General features: G+C 36.7%; 2 protein-coding genes across 2 annotated transcripts; one reads left to right on the top strand and one right to left on the bottom strand.

The window, feature by feature from the left end:
* The first annotated feature begins 746 nt into the window (after positions 1-746).
* Positions 747-4,093, top strand: Fcp1 (RNA polymerase II subunit A C-terminal domain phosphatase Fcp1). Its single transcript, XM_078187741.1, has 7 exons — positions 747-1,090; positions 1,314-1,617; positions 1,684-1,928; positions 2,009-2,870; positions 2,943-3,110; positions 3,209-3,488; positions 3,561-4,093. Exons 1-7 carry the CDS (start codon positions 864-866, stop codon positions 3,836-3,838), a joined length of 2,364 nt encoding a protein of 787 aa, XP_078043867.1. The 5' UTR covers positions 747-863; the 3' UTR covers positions 3,839-4,093.
* Positions 4,094-4,168: 75 nt separating this feature from the next.
* On the bottom strand, positions 4,169-5,159 carry Mrps17 (mitochondrial ribosomal protein S17). The gene is made up of 4 exons (XM_078187747.1): positions 5,001-5,159; positions 4,815-4,931; positions 4,649-4,725; positions 4,169-4,546 (listed from the first exon to the last, which is right to left on the bottom strand). Exons 1-4 carry the CDS (start codon positions 5,124-5,126, stop codon positions 4,369-4,371), a joined length of 498 nt encoding a protein of 165 aa, XP_078043873.1. The 5' UTR covers positions 5,127-5,159; the 3' UTR covers positions 4,169-4,368.
* Positions 5,160-17,264: the final 12,105 nt, after the last annotated feature.

The raw sequence follows: 17,264 nt of genomic DNA, 5'->3' as shown, positions 1-17,264 counted from the left end.
GCGAAACCATTTTGATAACCGTGTTTACATATAACAGATTTAAGATCATTGGTGTTGACTTATTGAACCAATAGGAACAGTGTATGTATTCAGCTCAGTATCGATTCGTTGATGATCCTCTCTTTTTGTTGGAACTGAATGGTAATTGAAGGTGGAAGTGTATGTAGGCGAAATAAGTATACGTATAGAGTTAATGGCTACGAAGTAGTGTTGGGGTAAAATGAATTTTTTAAATAGTAAATAGACACAAAAATAGACTTTGCAAATATGTTTTCGAGAATCCTATAAGATAACAAATTTTATTATTTGAAACTTCTTTAAAAATCGAATTTCGCGCCTATCTAATACATGTTTAGGATTAATATTGTATATTATAATTGAAATCTTCCTCCTATCTTTATTGGCAATACTGTACTAATTAATCATAGTTTTATCGTAGTTAAGTTCGCACGGTCGCGCAACATTATGTACATACAGTGCACAATGATTTCTTTATCTCCCTTAGCTTTTGCAAGCATCCCCACCATTTTACTGTATATCCAATCGACAGTAAATCCTGTCTTAGCAACGAGTCGTCAGCCAATCAGAATAAAGCAATTTCTACTCCCGTTCTCGCTACCGAAGCGTACTGCTGCCGGAAGGTCTTGCAGAGAACTTAGCTATCACTGTATGTACATAGAATTCTGATGGTATTGTGACGAATTATTTGTGTATGTACGTATGCTTTGCTAGTGTATGAAATTGAACATCAGTGTATTTATGCATCTCCCGCGCAAAAACGTAAAAAGTTTAACACTCGACAAATTAATTTTTTTCGATAGAAGATAATAATTCGACGTCTGAATGTTTGCTGATAAAAAGTTATGGGCACAATAGAAGTCACATTTCCAGTTGGTGGACAACCAGCAAAGATATTAAAATGGAGGGTTCGAATGGATACGATGGTTTCAGCGGGCCGAGTGTTGTTTTTATATCAAAATATTACTCCAGGAACCGAAGATGTGAAGGGTCCTGAGAAAAAGTATCGGGCCACTCGATTTGGCCGCGTCACAAAGTTCTTGGCAAAAGAAGGAAATATCATTCAACCTGGGTATACATTCTTCTTAACCTTACTTTTATACAATTTGTTACTTTAAAAAGCATAATATAGTTAGTTTTATTAAAGACTTTTCAAATATTAAAGCAAGTTCGCAAATAGCTTCATACAAGAAAAATATTTGATTAATAATGATCTTTTTTGATGAAAATGTTAGTATCATTCTCTGTAGGCTCTTAATTTGTTTCCAAATTTGCATAAGTGATTAGTATTTCAGGGAAGTGATAATGATATTAGAAGGATGTCGACATCCTACAGTAATGAAGGATTTATGTGCTGAATGTGGTGTAGATTTAAGGGTTGAAGGAGTTCGTAGAGAAAGTGAAAATATACAAATATCTCAGGCAAGTGTGCCAATGGTACATAGTGTACCTGAGTTGAAAGTTTGTCCAGAATTGGCAGAAAAAATTGGAAAAGAAGATGAACAACGTCTTTTAAATGATCGCAAGTTAGCTTTGCTTGTTGATCTTGATCAAACAATTGTTCATACGACAAATGATAATGTTCCTCCTAATATGAAGGTACATGTAACTATTCATGTATCATGAAAGGTAATTGAATTGCTATTATTAATTTTTATGTTTAAGGATGTTTATCATTATCAACTCTATGGACCAAACTCTCCATGGTATCACACCCGTTTAAGGCCTAATACCAGACATTTCCTTTCTGAGATGAGCCGTTTATATGAACTGCATATATGTACATTTGGTGCAAGAAATTATGCTCATACTGTAGCAGGATTATTAGATAAAGATGGAATATTATTTTCTCATAGAATACTTTCAAGGGATGAATGTTTTGATCCTGCATCGAAAACAGCTAATCTGAAGTATTTAAATATTTATAAATCTTGCCCATTTGTCAAATCAATATGCATAGTTACATATAATTCGAATTAATTTTTTGCAGAGCTTTATTTCCTTGCGGAGATGACCTAGTATGCATTATAGATGATAGAGAAGATGTGTGGCAAGGATGTGGTAATTTGGTACAGGTGAAGCCCTATCACTTTTTTCGACATACTGGTGACATACACGCGCCACCAGGTTTAGAGAAAAATGATGTTCCAGTTTCACCCGAATTGCAACAGACAAATGAACTTTGTACAGAAGAAAATCAAAATACGACTGACGAAAATGGCGCATCTGAATTATCGAAACGAATTTTTGTAGATAGTAATTCTGAGAAGTTTGAAGATAAGGAAAACATTTGCGAAGCTACAGAAAAGAGCGATGAACCTACCAAAGATATCATTGTTGCAAGTTCCAATTCAGAAACTGAAAACAAAGATGATAAGACGCCGCAAAGAGAAGATGAAAATGAAGACAAAACAGCTACACAAAGAGATGATGATAAAGATATTAAAATATCGGAAGAAACGGATAAAAACAGAGACAAAATATTGGAAGAAGAAGATGAGAACAAAGATCATACAATATCGCAAGAAAAAGAAAGCATTACATTGATAGAAGCAAAAGAAGATATTAAAAAAGATGACATAAAGTCGGCTGAAAATAATATTATAGATGAAGACGACGATGATTATTTGTTATATTTGGAAGATATTCTTCGAAGGATTCACGCTGAGTTTTATATTAATTATGATAAAGAAAATGGACGTAAATCGTTGAGAGATATCATTCCACGAGTACGAGCGCAAGTATTGAAAGGAGTACATTTAACATTCAGTGGTTTGATACCTACTAACCAGAAACTCCAACAAAGTCGAGCGTATAAAGTTGCCAGAGCATTTGGGGCAGAAGTAGCACAAGTAATTTATAACTTTTATCTTCGTATCGATATATACTATTTTTGTCTATTTTAATGAATCATTATGTATTAGGACTTGACAGAGAAAACTACACATTTAGTTGCAATTAGACCTGGCACTGCTAAAGTCAATACAGCTAAGAAAAATGGAAAAATAAAAATTGTAAACCCTGAATGGCTTTGGACATGTGCAGAACGTTGGGAACATGTTGATGAACGTCTCTTTCCGCTTACTATAAAGGTATAGGTACTATAAAAGCAACACAATGATTGTAGCAATCCACATGGAACAGTAAATTTGGCAATCTACTCTAACTTACAGTAATTATACATTTTTAGGCTCGAGCATCTAGAATACCACCTCCACATTGTAGTAGTCCAGAACGCATAGACGAAGAAGAAAAAAAGATGGAAAATACTTTTGCCGATAGTATTAATCCACTAATGTCATTTACACCAGAAGAGATAGAAATTATGGATAAAGAGGTTGAAGAGGATATGGATGATCAAGAAATGGAACCACCTGTTTTTGATATCGAAGATGATGATGGGGAGGAGGAATGTGGTAAAGGAGTTCAACAAGAAGATTCTGATTCAGAAGATGCCATGCACAATGAAGGTAGGAATACTTTCTATTTTTATTTTAGTTGATATAAAGTAGCAACATGATAATTTTCTTGTTGCTCAATAGGAAATTATGTAAATGAACCTCTAAGGAAAAAACAAAAAATTTGTCGGGGAAGTAGCGACGACGATTCGTCGAGTGCTAAGGAAGATACTATGGAGGATGATGATGACGATGACGATCCTGTAACACGATTTAGAAGAGGCGAAGACTTGCCGGACGATTTAGATTTAGGTGATAATTCTCAGGATTCAATTGAAGATCTTGAAATAATGGATAATGAAGATGATCGAGAGTGGAATGCCATGGGGGCAGCTCTCGAAAGAGAATTTCTTTCTGAATGATTCGTTACAAAATTGTTTATTCATAAACTAATAAAGTCATCATATTTGTAAATTTAGAATGGGTGACTGTAGTAGTAATAGCTGGTGATTACATTTAATATAATTAACATATTTGTAGAGTTTCCTGATTGACTAATTTAATGCTATTTTATGAAGAGTATGAAAGAATAATGTACAAGTTAAATAAGGAAAAATTGCGAAGAAAGTGTTTGTATCTAATTATTAAATTGAAAATATATGCACAAGTACCATCCATAGAGGAATGTTAACGTATTTTTCATAAATTATCATTTTAATATTGTTACCCTTCTTGTTCTTTGTAAGCAAACTAATTTATATGGAAACCATTAAATATTTATGTAAGATTATGTTGTTTCGTGAACAACTTTATTCGCATATTTCTATCTCAAAACACGCTTTTCTACAACTATTTATACCTACATTACGATGTACTATGGATTAAAATAAAATCTAATTATCTTTTTTAACAGATAATTTTTGTTTATTACACTAAACCCAATACAAATAGATTATGATGGATATATTCCTTGTGGATCATTGTCATTTGGATCTTCATTATATTTAACATAAGTCTTTTTGTATGAAAAATCTCTTTTGTTTTCCATTGATCCTCTTGGTGGTGCTTTATCATATTCAAATGCGGAGTCTAATTTACCAAATAATTTGGCATCTTCTTCTATATGATCCCTATATTTTGATAAATATTTTTAAAAAAGTTAATACCATAATACATATTCAGAAAATTATGTTAAAAAATAAATATCAGCTTTGAAAAGAATAATATCATACCTATATCTTCCTGCAACTATTTTTTTACCAGATATTGGATCTATCATATCACCCAGTGGATAAACCACATTAACAACCTGCAAACATGAAAATAAATTTATAAAGTTGATAGCATGTATGCATTAAACATTAATTATATTATTTTACATATATACACCAAACGTACCTTATGAGTAATAAGTCGTGTTAATTGTTCTGGTAAATTTTGTATCAAAACTGTATCACCAACTTTACTAATTTTATTCGGATCAATGGCATAAATAAATTCATGTTTAACAAAATACTGTAACATAAATAAGAATTACATAACCTCAAATCTACTATCATACAAATATTATTGAAGTTTACTTACCTGTAAGAGATGATTATCTAGTTCCAGTTTACGTACACGTATTTTAGCTGCATTTTGTTTAGCTGTTGGAACACATATTCCCAATACATAAGTCAGGACCTCTTTAGCAACTTTATTTTTTGCCATTTTGTAAGTCTCGCACGACTGCAGATAAAAGTTTTGTTAGGTTAGTTATATATGCATGCAGGAATACAATTATAAAAATTACATGTAATTAATTCTGCAATAACTAATTGATTATATATAGATATATGAAAAAAATTATATTCGCACATCTAATTTTAATAATGATACAATAAACTATGTAAAATCGTAAATGAATAAATTAAATTTACGTTAAAAGAATTAAGTAGATATCGTAATTTTATTTTAAGCTTTACAACATTAAAGAGTAGTAGTTATTTTATATTTATATATTCACATTCATTAATGTTAAAGTATAACAATACAAAAAATGAGAAAACAAAGAAGGACTCGGAATCTTTCAAGTTTTCACGGAGTCAAATTAGTTAGTATGATTTTATATGTAAGAGGTGTGCGAGATTCCGAAAATGTTCGAAATCTCGAAAATATTATTGCTTTGTCTCCGATTTAAAAGAAAATCTGCGTCAGTTTTGTTTGTGTCGTGAAAGTGGACAAGGGGAATGTAGTCGTCAATATCCTAGCCAAGGAAAGCTCGTGGATAAAAGATAAAACGTGGCGAGACAGAAAAAAGTAGACAGCTAAGACGGCAAGAGACAGCGGTTCTTACTACCAGCATTTGCAATCGCTTTGTTGTCGTGGGCTATAGACGATTCATTAGAGAAAAGATATCAGTGGAGATCGTGAAACTTCGCAAGGGATTTAGGAATGGGGAGAAATACGAACATCGTGGACAAATGTTTTGACGACAGAGGTACATAGCTCGAATCAAAGACCTGACTTCGAGATGTGTCACTTATTTTCTGCACTCTTTTGTTTTACTCTCAAATTACAAACATTATTTTCGAGATTTTGTTTGTTTTAACCGCCTAAATTGTGATACGAGAAAATAATGTGTGCAAAATTTCAAATCAATCATACAATGGAATTTTATTTCATTTTCGAACGTAATTCTGCGGCTGCGAGGAAAAAATGACACGAGTCTCTCTTTTACGAAATGTCAGCAACTATAAAAACGAGTCGGAAGATTTGTAGTATCGTATCTTGTCTACGATAAAAGGACACTTTCGATTCGGATCTCGAGACATGTCATCTCGAGCTTTTGTCATCCACGAGTTTTTTATGTGCGGTAAGGAGCAGTGGAGCTTACACGTCAGCGACAGCTTGTTTCTAAGGGAAATCGAAGCCAAATAACCCGACGCTACTCCGTTTTCGATTAATTTATGGTAAGGTCAGGGGTTCGTGTAGTCTCTCAAGGCTGTAGTTCCTGTCAACGGACAAAGCCCAGATGATGGCAACTCGAAGTTATGTAGGTACTTGATGGGGCGTATTCGGTGACGTATGTTTTGGTAAGTCAGGAATTTTGAAGTATGCTAGGCGACCCGACATCGCACAGTGATTCGATCTTATGGACGTTCGGAACATATCTTTTAAACTAATTAATTTTCATTTAATCAAATTTCATTGATTTTGTTTTTATTTTATTATATATTATATATATTTATCTATTAAATTCATATTATAATCATCATACCAATTAAAACATACCAACGCATTTCCTGGTTGTTGAGGGTTACTTTTTTCGCACATATAAGATTTGTCAACTATTGTAAATTTTAGTATTGTAAACATACTATACACTGCATAAATTTTTGTATTTGTTAGCATGATATTGACAATAAAAATACTTTGGAATTTTGGAACCAGATAAAGAAGCCGTTAAAATGACTGGTATCTACCGTTAAATATACTGGTATTTTTGTATTTCAGATTTTGTAAGGGTTAGGAAGATAAAACCGAAAAATATCGGTGTAATATCAGTATTTTACATTTCGGTAGAAATCCTAGGAAAAAAACGCGCCGACCGTTACGGAAATTGAGATAACGACACTCGTCGGTGAATATTTATAATGAAATTAACAATGTTATCGGTTTGCAAGCTTAGCGGAATGCCGCATGTAATCACGATGCAAGTTTTGATTCGACCCTCTGCTCCATCAATTCCCGTTTTTTTTTCCTGCGGTGCGCGCGTATCCGCATTTCCATATAAATATGATCGTGTACCTTCCACAATCCCATCGGTTGCAACATTTCGACCTACGTGTACGAACAAAATCCATAAATTAAACTCGTTCTGCCGTGCGCCGCCATCTGTATGGACGAGGCGCATTACGTGTGTCCGTATCAGAGAGAATTTGCCGTTTCAAATGAACAGTTCATTCTTTATTACCATACATTTCCACCGGTGAACTTGAAATAATCGTCAAGCAATAGTTTATTTTACTATTTTATACTGAAACTACAAATTTATTCTGGCACATGAAATTTCGACGATATTCGAAATAAAGAGCCCTGCAAATTATGGGGGCTTCAGCTATACATACAGGAACGCGCAGAGTAGGCAAGCTTATTTATCATATTTTGGTCTTAACAAATTTAGCTCTCACTTACTATCTTGTTTCAATAGTCAAAAACTGATATGTGAAAAATTCGACCATGAAATTTTCGCCAGTCATTTTTCCGGATACGATTATTATTATTGTTTATTTATGCTATTATTATTATTTATACTATTATTATTATTATTATTATTATTCATACTTGCACCATTTTCTAACCAAATATGACATTATTTTTGATGGATGAATTTACATTTTAATGGCTGCCGTAGCAGCTTTCGGGAGCAATCTGAAAACATGGTAATAAATCACGCTTCTTTTCAATGCTTTCGAAAGAAAATTTAGAGGAACAAGACACAGAGAAATTCCACACAGATTTAATCGAAATAACTGCCAAGTATTGCAGAGATGGAAAGCTGCTCTCAGCACTCACAGGTGCTGAAAATGCTGATAGACTGGCAATAACGGTGCGTTTCCAGGCAAGGTTGTTGAATTGAAACCATTCTTGAATTTCTTCAACATCTTTCAAGATGATTACTGGGCATTGTTAAAATTAACGATTATTTTTTTGCGGTAATCCGAAGAACGGGATATCGTATCGGTGAAGCTGCAACAGCTGTGAGCTTGTCGAAGACGTGTACGAAAGATGTTCAAGTATTATAACAAGATGTCGACTGAGACAGAAAATCGCTGGTAGCGATAGTGGAAGACCGATTCTACACCGAGCGAGGAAGTGATGGTCGTTGTAAAGTTCTTATTTAACGAATTTACGAAACGTTGCAGCGTCGAGTCCCGATTTAATAGCCGCGGGCTGGAGTGTTTTTCTAGTTCACCGTCATAAATTTTCGCTCTCGTGCAGCACCGGTTATCTCGAAAGACAGTAAGGGAGATCCAAAATGGCGGAAAGTTCGGTAAAGGTTTGACGAAAAGACGGCGGGACAGGATGGAGTAGAAGCCTTTTCTCGAAACCGGCGGAATTCCTTTTGCCTCAGCGTTTCCTTACCGACTCTCTCTCGGACCCTTTCTCCTTGATCCTCTGAAAGAAGATATCGTCGCTTACCCTTTTCTTGCTAGTGTCCCCCTTGAACCCCACGGGGTTATTTCCGACCTACAAAGGTTTGTCTGTGCCGTGAAGAGTAACGTCGAGCAACGTCGAAGGATACAAATGCGGCAGATGTTATTTCGTGAAATATTCCTTGCTCGTTTGTGTCCAGAGAGCGTTCCGTTCTTTATTAATTGTATATTATTATTTCAGCTAGATTTCCCAATTTTGGCACTGAGTAGAGAGCTATGTTTTATTAAACTGTTAATCGGGTATGACGAAATATTTCTGCTGATTATGACAACTTGTTTCCTTATGGACATTTTTTAAAGTAATATGTGGAGCGCATTATTTTTATATGAGCGCATACTTGGAATTTCCACAGTTTAGCTTGAAACGCATAACGTTCTTTATATGTAATAGATTAAGGATCATCTTGTTACCCCTTAAAGAATTACCATGTATTGTCATAGGACGTTCATCTTAGACACCAAAACTATTTAGATTAATTGAAACACATTATACCGATTAAATATCATCTAATTCTTGGTAGCAATCGGATGGATTATGTTTTGAAGCAAGATTTTCGTTACATTTAGTTACAGTTTCTTTTCAAAACAAGGGTGTATTAATTTTGTATAACCTATTATCATGGGGGTAATATTGATTTGATCTAGTTTGTTGAGATTAGCAATGTTTAGTTTGAGTCCTGATCTTCAGGTTCAGTTCTCTTAATGTTCATCATTACCCTTGATACTCACAAGTGGTAGAACTCACGTTTAGAGCCATTATTAGATAGCTATACCCACAATAGAAAACCCATTCGTTACATACACGAAGCTATAATAAGTATCCAAAGTTTCATTTTGTGATGGACACCTGCATTTCTGCATTTTTTTGTCTTAGCCCTGAGACTGAGTCCCCTTACCATTTCAATGTCGTGGTCAGCATTACCGATGGATCACAAATTTAGGTATGTTAGTTAGAAGCGAATAACCTATACATATTTCGACGCGAACATTTAAATGGTGGACATCGTAATTTATGAAACATATACTACAGAAATATAATATAAAGTATAATTAGTTTTATGGACAGTTTTGCTATTACTTCTAATATTTATATAATTAAAGGTGGCATATAGTAATAGCTTTGTTATACATGTTTCTTTAGAAGCTGGCAACTTTCCTCTGTTGCTGTCAGAAGTAGTTCACCAACTGACCGTTCCATTTAGGTAGAGTCCGCTACTGTAGCACAGCATTTCTTACAGAGTCGGTAATTCAGAGTCCGTAAAATTTTGGGACAGAAAAGTCATTCGATGGAATATACAGATATTTCCATATGTAGCAATCTTAAGTTTATCTTACTAATTAACCTCTGACTAGGTTTGAATTACCGACTCTGTAAAAAATGCTGTGGTACAATAGCGAGCTAATTCTATCTAAATGGAATGCTTAGCTGGAGAATTACTACATCAGACTGCAACAGAGAAAAGTGTATCTATGGTGATTAAATTTACGGTGTTGCCAGTTTTTAAAAGTATGTACAATACATTGTTTTGGCATGATAGTCAAATTCTCTCCAATTGTCCATAAGCTTGTAAACAAAAATGGACAATTTGGGAAGGGGGGGGGGGATACGATTATTCAAGCCTCCTGACTGGTTTTTATAGTTGCCAATTGTCAATAACTATACGTGTGTTCACTATAAAAATACATCAAACTATTATAAATGGTGACCGATCTGGTGGTGGATCCGAAATGGTGGTCTCCTCTATCACTGATGTGAAACACCATGCGAATTTTATAACAAGAATTGAGAAAAATTTTTCTCGAAAATAATTTTCAAAAGAAATCTTTTATTTTCTTTGGTAAAAATAGAGATCAATTAAAATTTTGCAAGACGTTTGTTAAAGCTTTTGATCGAAATAGTGTTAAATTATAAGCGGTTGCATAACGGAAGGAGAGAGGATATACAAACGAACGTGGAGGACTGCGAGGAGCTTCAAAGAAGCGAATATAGGTTAAAACAACTGGTAAAAGGCAGAATGAGTGTATGTGTAGTAAAAAGGTTGAGAGAGGTAGAGCAGAGGAAGGAAAACATTGAGAGGAAAAGAATGCAAAACCATAGATAGGAAGGCAGAAAGTATGGAGGGTCGGAGTGTGATCAAGTTTTTGTAAACCAAGTTCATTTCTTGTTCCAAGTGCTGAAATTAATAAATATATACAGGGTGCACGCGTTAAGTTTTGTAATTGATAAGTTTTTAATAACAATGGAAAACTATCCAACACTTATCGAATACTTAGTATCCAATTATGTGCAGAGGAGTTGGGTGATGGAAAATAAATGATGTCCTCGTAACATGATGCTCTCGACTTCGCGTTTATTTTTAATTTTGTCTATCTATATACGAAGTAAATCTTCCTATTACCATCCTGTGTTACGTCAATATTATTATATGTACAAAAAAATAAATTAGCTGAAGCCCAGTTTTATAGTGGATATAAGGTTTTGTTAATGAAAATATACTTAGAAAATATACTAAAGTTAAAAATGTTTCTCTGATAACGAAAAATTTTTAGGTGTTCAATTTTGAATTGATTATCAAAGCAATGGTTAAAAAGGACCAAAGAGTAAGAAAACATAATGAATTTTATTAAAAATTATACCTCCAATAAAAAATATTATTCTTTATTTTTTCTGTTTTTTTAAATAAGGTAACACGTGGTACCCACTTGCACATATTATTTAGTCGAACCTTGTATGTTATAGAAAAGATCGTATAGTAAGTCGATGCAAAACGAAAACATTGAATTTAAAAATTTTGCTGAAAGTTTAAAAAGCGATCATTTGTCCGCTCTGATAGGATTAGCGTTAATTTCGCATCCTGGTTCTTCCCGTATTTTGTTTCAGCCTTCGTCTCAGGTAACTCGTGTTGCAAACCGCGCGCAAATGTCATTTGTGGACGTGTCGCCTTTACACGCCGGATGTAACGCGCTGCCAAAAGAAAAACGCGTGTCGATGCATACTGGCGACGTTGGTGCACGTGTTCGTGTGCACCCCCGCGCGCGCGCGCGCGAGTATGTTCACCGTGGATCGTCGAGGACGACGTCGAGTACACAACGACGCCGTTGGCGTCGGCTACGCGTCTGTTTCCATGGTTACCGTAGACGTGACACCAGGGCCGTACGCCTACAACCCCTCTTCGATGATGATGTACGGAGAATCGAGAGGGGTTGTCGAGAAAGGGGCTGGCCGCAGACAAATTAAGAGTTCGCAAAGCTTCTATCTCTTTAACTCTCTTCCTCTCTGTTCCCATAGCAGCGCCAAGGAAGCCCACGCATTCATTCTATCCTAATCGAAGACTCTTGACGAAAGAACTCCCGATTACATAATTCCCACCGTACAAATTTTCTCCTAGACATTGGCGCGGCTTCGTCCTGGCAAGATGGAGATCCACGCGGACGAGGACTGCCTGTTTGCTCCTTCGGAAGATCAACTGGACCATTGTTTATTGCCTTTCTTTTTATTGGGCAATTGCTCGCTGGCTGACAATAAGTAGTTTCACTTCGTTTCAGTCCGTTTACTTAGGCCAAGGCTCGAAATGATTGAATACCCAACATCCAGATCGCAAGAACTATCCTTCCTAACTCCTGTGGCGCTGCTCGCTCCCCGTGATCACCAAATGCTCGGAGACTGTCAGGCGCGTATCTCAGTAAAACTATACCCCATCGTGAAGAATTGTTCATGGTAGCACTACATATGTTCCCATCAATCATTTCTTAAATCATTTCTTAATTTATTATATTTGTTGATTTCTCCACAAATCCAATTCTTATTGCGCGACAATATTTTTGGATGATGGTGTCGGATTTTGTCTATAACTTTTTTATCAATGGAATTGGTTAACATATTTTATAGACATGATAGGTAAGAAATATTTTATAGATAATTTTGACTAAAATAAAACCAAACGCGATATAATTTTGATTACATTGTCCATCGAATGTAGGATCGTTTTCTCGCACTTCTGTCGAATAGCACAACTCCATTAACATTTTCTTTCGGACGACGTACATACCTTCTTTTTGTTTATGGCGAGTATAAATGCATTTATTCACACTCAAAGTTCTGGAGATGTACCGGTTGCCTTAGCTAAGGACAGCTCCGAACTGCTCCGGCTTTACTTGGAGCCGCCCCCACTGGCTGTTTTTTGAAGCCTACCGAACCTGGGACACGCCTCTTTTCAGGCTCAACTGTAGGGTGGCCAGTGGGGGGGGGGGGGGGGTGGGGTTGTCTTTCCGTAGTCAAACCCCTGGGAGGCAGGACAGCCTCCCCTTAATCATGCTATCCTCGGAGGATCGTTTTTTCACATTACCAGAATTCTTCCTAGTTTCGCCGATCCTTCTCCTTCTGCACTTGGCGTTCTGTCGCCTCTTTCTTCTTCGTGACTTTGCAACAGAATTGTGCCACGCCCTTCCATTTTTGTGGAGACTTAAGCACTTCTGTATCCGCAAGCCCTGGAGTGAGTTGGTAAGAGGCGTGTCCAATTCTTCTGCCAAAACTTCCCTTTAGGCTACCCATTTCGGATACTCGAACGGTGTGTAGTATGGAGTGTCGCGTTGTTAACACCCATACTAGCATCCATCCTTCCGTGATCTGCTCATCTTCTTCCTGTTACAACACCTAGGGACCGTCTAGTAGAAGCAATCCTGGTGTAGCGATTACCTCTGCTATTCGCCAGCAGATGGATTTCTTTCCCGCAACTACCTCAAACACGTCCTTGCTGATCGTTCACTCTGGTTACACGTGTGGACTCAGTATTGCTACTTTTGGGTACATACTTCTACTTCTGTAGTTGTCTATACAACTCGTTTCTTGCTTTCAGTTCGATGTGAAATGGCCGGGAGAGCGTGGTCACGCCAAGCCAGTTGGTGTAGGAGTCGATGACAAGCTCATATATAAATAATGCACATCAGCTGTGGCCTTGTTCATTCAGGTATCGTTATAAAAAGTACTCTCTGAAATAACTAGGACACAGCCAATAATGTACGTAAGGACATAACCATGACACAACCCGACTCTGCCTGGCGTAATCCCTAACATAACTTTGACATAACCTTAGACGGTGCAATACGCAAACCCGGCATAACACGAGCCTTAGCATCACGTGAGATCGACATAACCTAACGGTGACTCACCGTGCCTGACGTAAGAAACAGATTGTTTTATTTATCTTTGCATTCCCTTTGAATAATTATTAAGGTGCTTAGGTAGAAAATTAATTAGTTTAGAATATAATTTGAAACTCGTTCACTAAATGAATGATTAATAATTAATACACATAAGAGTATGTATTCGAAAATACGAGGAACATCTAAGTTACAGTTGTACATGAACAAACAGTTTTCTGAAGCAGTTGGGAACAGTGTCGTTTAAAGTGAGAATGGTATGGAAACAGTATTCGATGCCGTGTCAATAAAATTTAAATGGCGAGCAGGAATCGAGAGTTTTTAACAGCGGAAAACGTTACGCTTACAGAAATTCATCGACATTTGCTGGTAGCGTAGAGCGCAGAAAGAGATACAGTTTTTGCCGGAATATGTACATATGAGATATAGGCCAGCAGAATTCTTCATTGTCGAGTTGAAGAAACTTGTTATACGTTGGCAAAAATCTGTTAATGTAAACGGCAATTATATCGTAAAATAAATATGGTATTTTTTAAGCGGTGAATTGTCTTCTCGTTTCTTCTTTCATTTTGATACATATTTTTTATTCACGATGATTTGTACCAATATTTTACCGGCAATATGATAGCGTATCTCAGTTTTTTATCTTTTTAATATTTTTCAACAAACAAAGGTGACCTTCATCTTTTTACGTGTAATGTTACATATTATTGTACAGCATACAAAAGCATGCAATAAGTCGAATTTAACCATGTAATGTCTTTCATTTTTTTTTAATGTTCAGTATTTACAAAAATTATGTTGATAGAAATGACCTCGAATGCGCTGTATAACCATAACATATGGGAGTCCAATGAAAGTTACCACTTGAATATCGTCGTTACTTTAGAAATATGTGAATAAACGCTTTGGTCTAATAACGAATAACGATAAAAAGACAATTCAAGTGTTCGTCGATTGGTTTGTTAAATATGTCGATTCGTTGAGAAGATGTGTTTCGAGTGGGAACCAAGGGAACCGTCCCATTTTATGCGCACCAATCCAACAAATCGTCGAACGGAACGAATGCAGCGCACGTTGTTCTATGATTGCGTTCTAATTGTATTTTCTCATTTACAGGCACAAGTGAAGAGAAATACGCGTAATCAAACGAAAATTGGAATTAATGCGACTGAGACTGATTATTCTCAGAAGTCTGGGGGGGGGGGGGGGGGGGGGTCCAGTTCGAAGGCGGGGAAGATCGACGGGCATGTGCAAAACAGAATAATGCATATGAAAAACCATAGTTAACTACCCATACGAATGCTGATTTCATTCAACATCGATTGATAATATTATTGTTAACAAAGTAGAGATTCAGTTATACCCACGACTTATGAGAACGCGAATTGGTTGCAGTATAGTACGATAATAATGCTTTTGCAATCATCGCCCATTGTTATTTCACTGCACGGTAACGTCGCGGATTCTATATTGTTGAAGATCGTGTCAGAATTCATTGAATTTATCGACCAAGAATCTGTCGTCATTAAAAAATAATAAACTTTGCAAATATAAGGTGAGTCATAGAACTTGCACACCTCAAATAACTTTTAAATTATGTACGTAATTAATTGTTAAGCACAAAATTTGTAGAGCTTCATGGGGAAAGGTGATGTCGTATTCACATTTTAAATGGAATCTGTGTTGGATCTAAACTAAATCGTTATCGAGGTTTTGGATAGGGAACAACTTTTCTGACGATGCCCGCACAGCTTATACACTTCGATCGACTTACCGTAAAATCTAGTTAACCGTTAGAATTAAGAGCAACGTAGATTTACATTCTTCTAATTAAAATTGAATATTCGTTCGCTCTACAACGAGGAAAATATATTTTTCACATTTAAAAAAAAAGAATTGACCTTGAAATGTTGTAAATTACACAACGTGGAAAAAAATGAACACATCACCTTCTCCCCATAAAACTCTATAACATTTGCATTTAACAATTTTTAATTAGATGCATAATTTAAAAGTTATTAACATGTTTGTTAATATCGTCACCCATGCAGAATGACTATGATACCGTGTTTCGCGTTTCGTGAAAGTTAAATTCATTCCGCGTGTATTTTTATTTAAAATTATAACGAACAACTTAATATTCATGGAATCTATAACTTTTTGTGTTAAAACTTTTTTGTATTTTTTAGAAGGGATAGGTACCATTTCATTAAATATTCTATCTACGAATACTGTAAGTAAAGCAAACGATGGTAGTAGCTGTATTTATTTTTCTATAAAGCCGCGGATTGCATTTCAACGAAGGGAAAGGTTACTTGAAATGGTCTCCAGGAACCCCTCATTTCCCAGGGTATGTATAATTTTGAAACATCCTGTATATTACTCTACTATTCGTAGAGCATTTTTTGAGCGTCACTGAACATATCTGTATATCCAGATGTATTTTGCAATAAAAATGATTCAACAAAGTATATTCTCTCCAATTATCCATGTTTGTTTGCAAACTGAAGGACAATTGAAGAGAATTCACCGAATTCGTTATACCCCGAAATGAAATATAGCTGGGAACAGTTCTTTATTTTCCTGTTTGATCCTGGTCTTCCTTTAGCGAATCCTCGGATTCGCGGCGGACACGGGGGCGTTTAAAAATCATATCAGGAAACAAATGTTTGGATCGTGTTAGGTCGTGGCCGGGCAGTGCGTTGTCGTTCGAGACAACGGGACACCGCGGAAGAAAAAGGGTGACGGTCGGATACAAGATGGGTGGGAGGGGGGGGGGGGGGGGGGGGGGGGTTTGGGGGTTGAACAAAAGGACTGGAAAATAGAAGGACAAACACCGACAGAAAGAGGTAGGAAAGAGGGGCGGGGGAGGAGGCACGCGGCGGTAAGTGTCAGTTCTTTTGTGAGCATATAATACATCATCGATGCGGCGAGGGCTTTTAAGCTGTCCTGAAAATACCAGCCAGCTGTACGAGTTATTAATGTCCCACCTCCTTATAAAGTACTCAATTTTCGTTCTGTACGAAAGAGAAATATTAGCCGTAATACGGGCACCGCCGCAACGAAACGCTGCAGTATATCAGACCGGGGCGAAAATTACAGCACCGACGAAGATGTTAATATCGGTGAACTTTATCGTCCGCCCGCCGGCCCTCCGCCCTTCGGGACCGGCCCCCTCCCCCCTTCCCCCGAAAACGAGGCGCACGCGACACCGGCGCACACATTGTTTTGACAAAAGGGTGGCCCATCGAACTTTATCGCGCGACTCGCAAAATCTACCGGGCCGAACGTGGACCCGTCGCGTCGTTGCCCTTCGCCGGCCACCGTAAATCACCCGGCACACCCGGCTACCTGTGTAAAGATTAACTCAATCGATTCCGGACGTATCTCCCCATCGGTCGATTATTGAATTCAAGATGGACTGTTCGATATCGAACCCCTATATTAGGTCCACAGAAAATGTCTCCTGCTTCCCTCCGACCCTCCT

Source organism: Augochlora pura, chromosome 7 (assembly GCF_028453695.1).
Source record: "Augochlora pura isolate Apur16 chromosome 7, APUR_v2.2.1, whole genome shotgun sequence".
Classification (NCBI taxonomy): domain Eukaryota; kingdom Metazoa; phylum Arthropoda; class Insecta; order Hymenoptera; family Halictidae; genus Augochlora; species Augochlora pura.
This window is presented reverse-complemented; position numbering and strand designations above follow the sequence as displayed.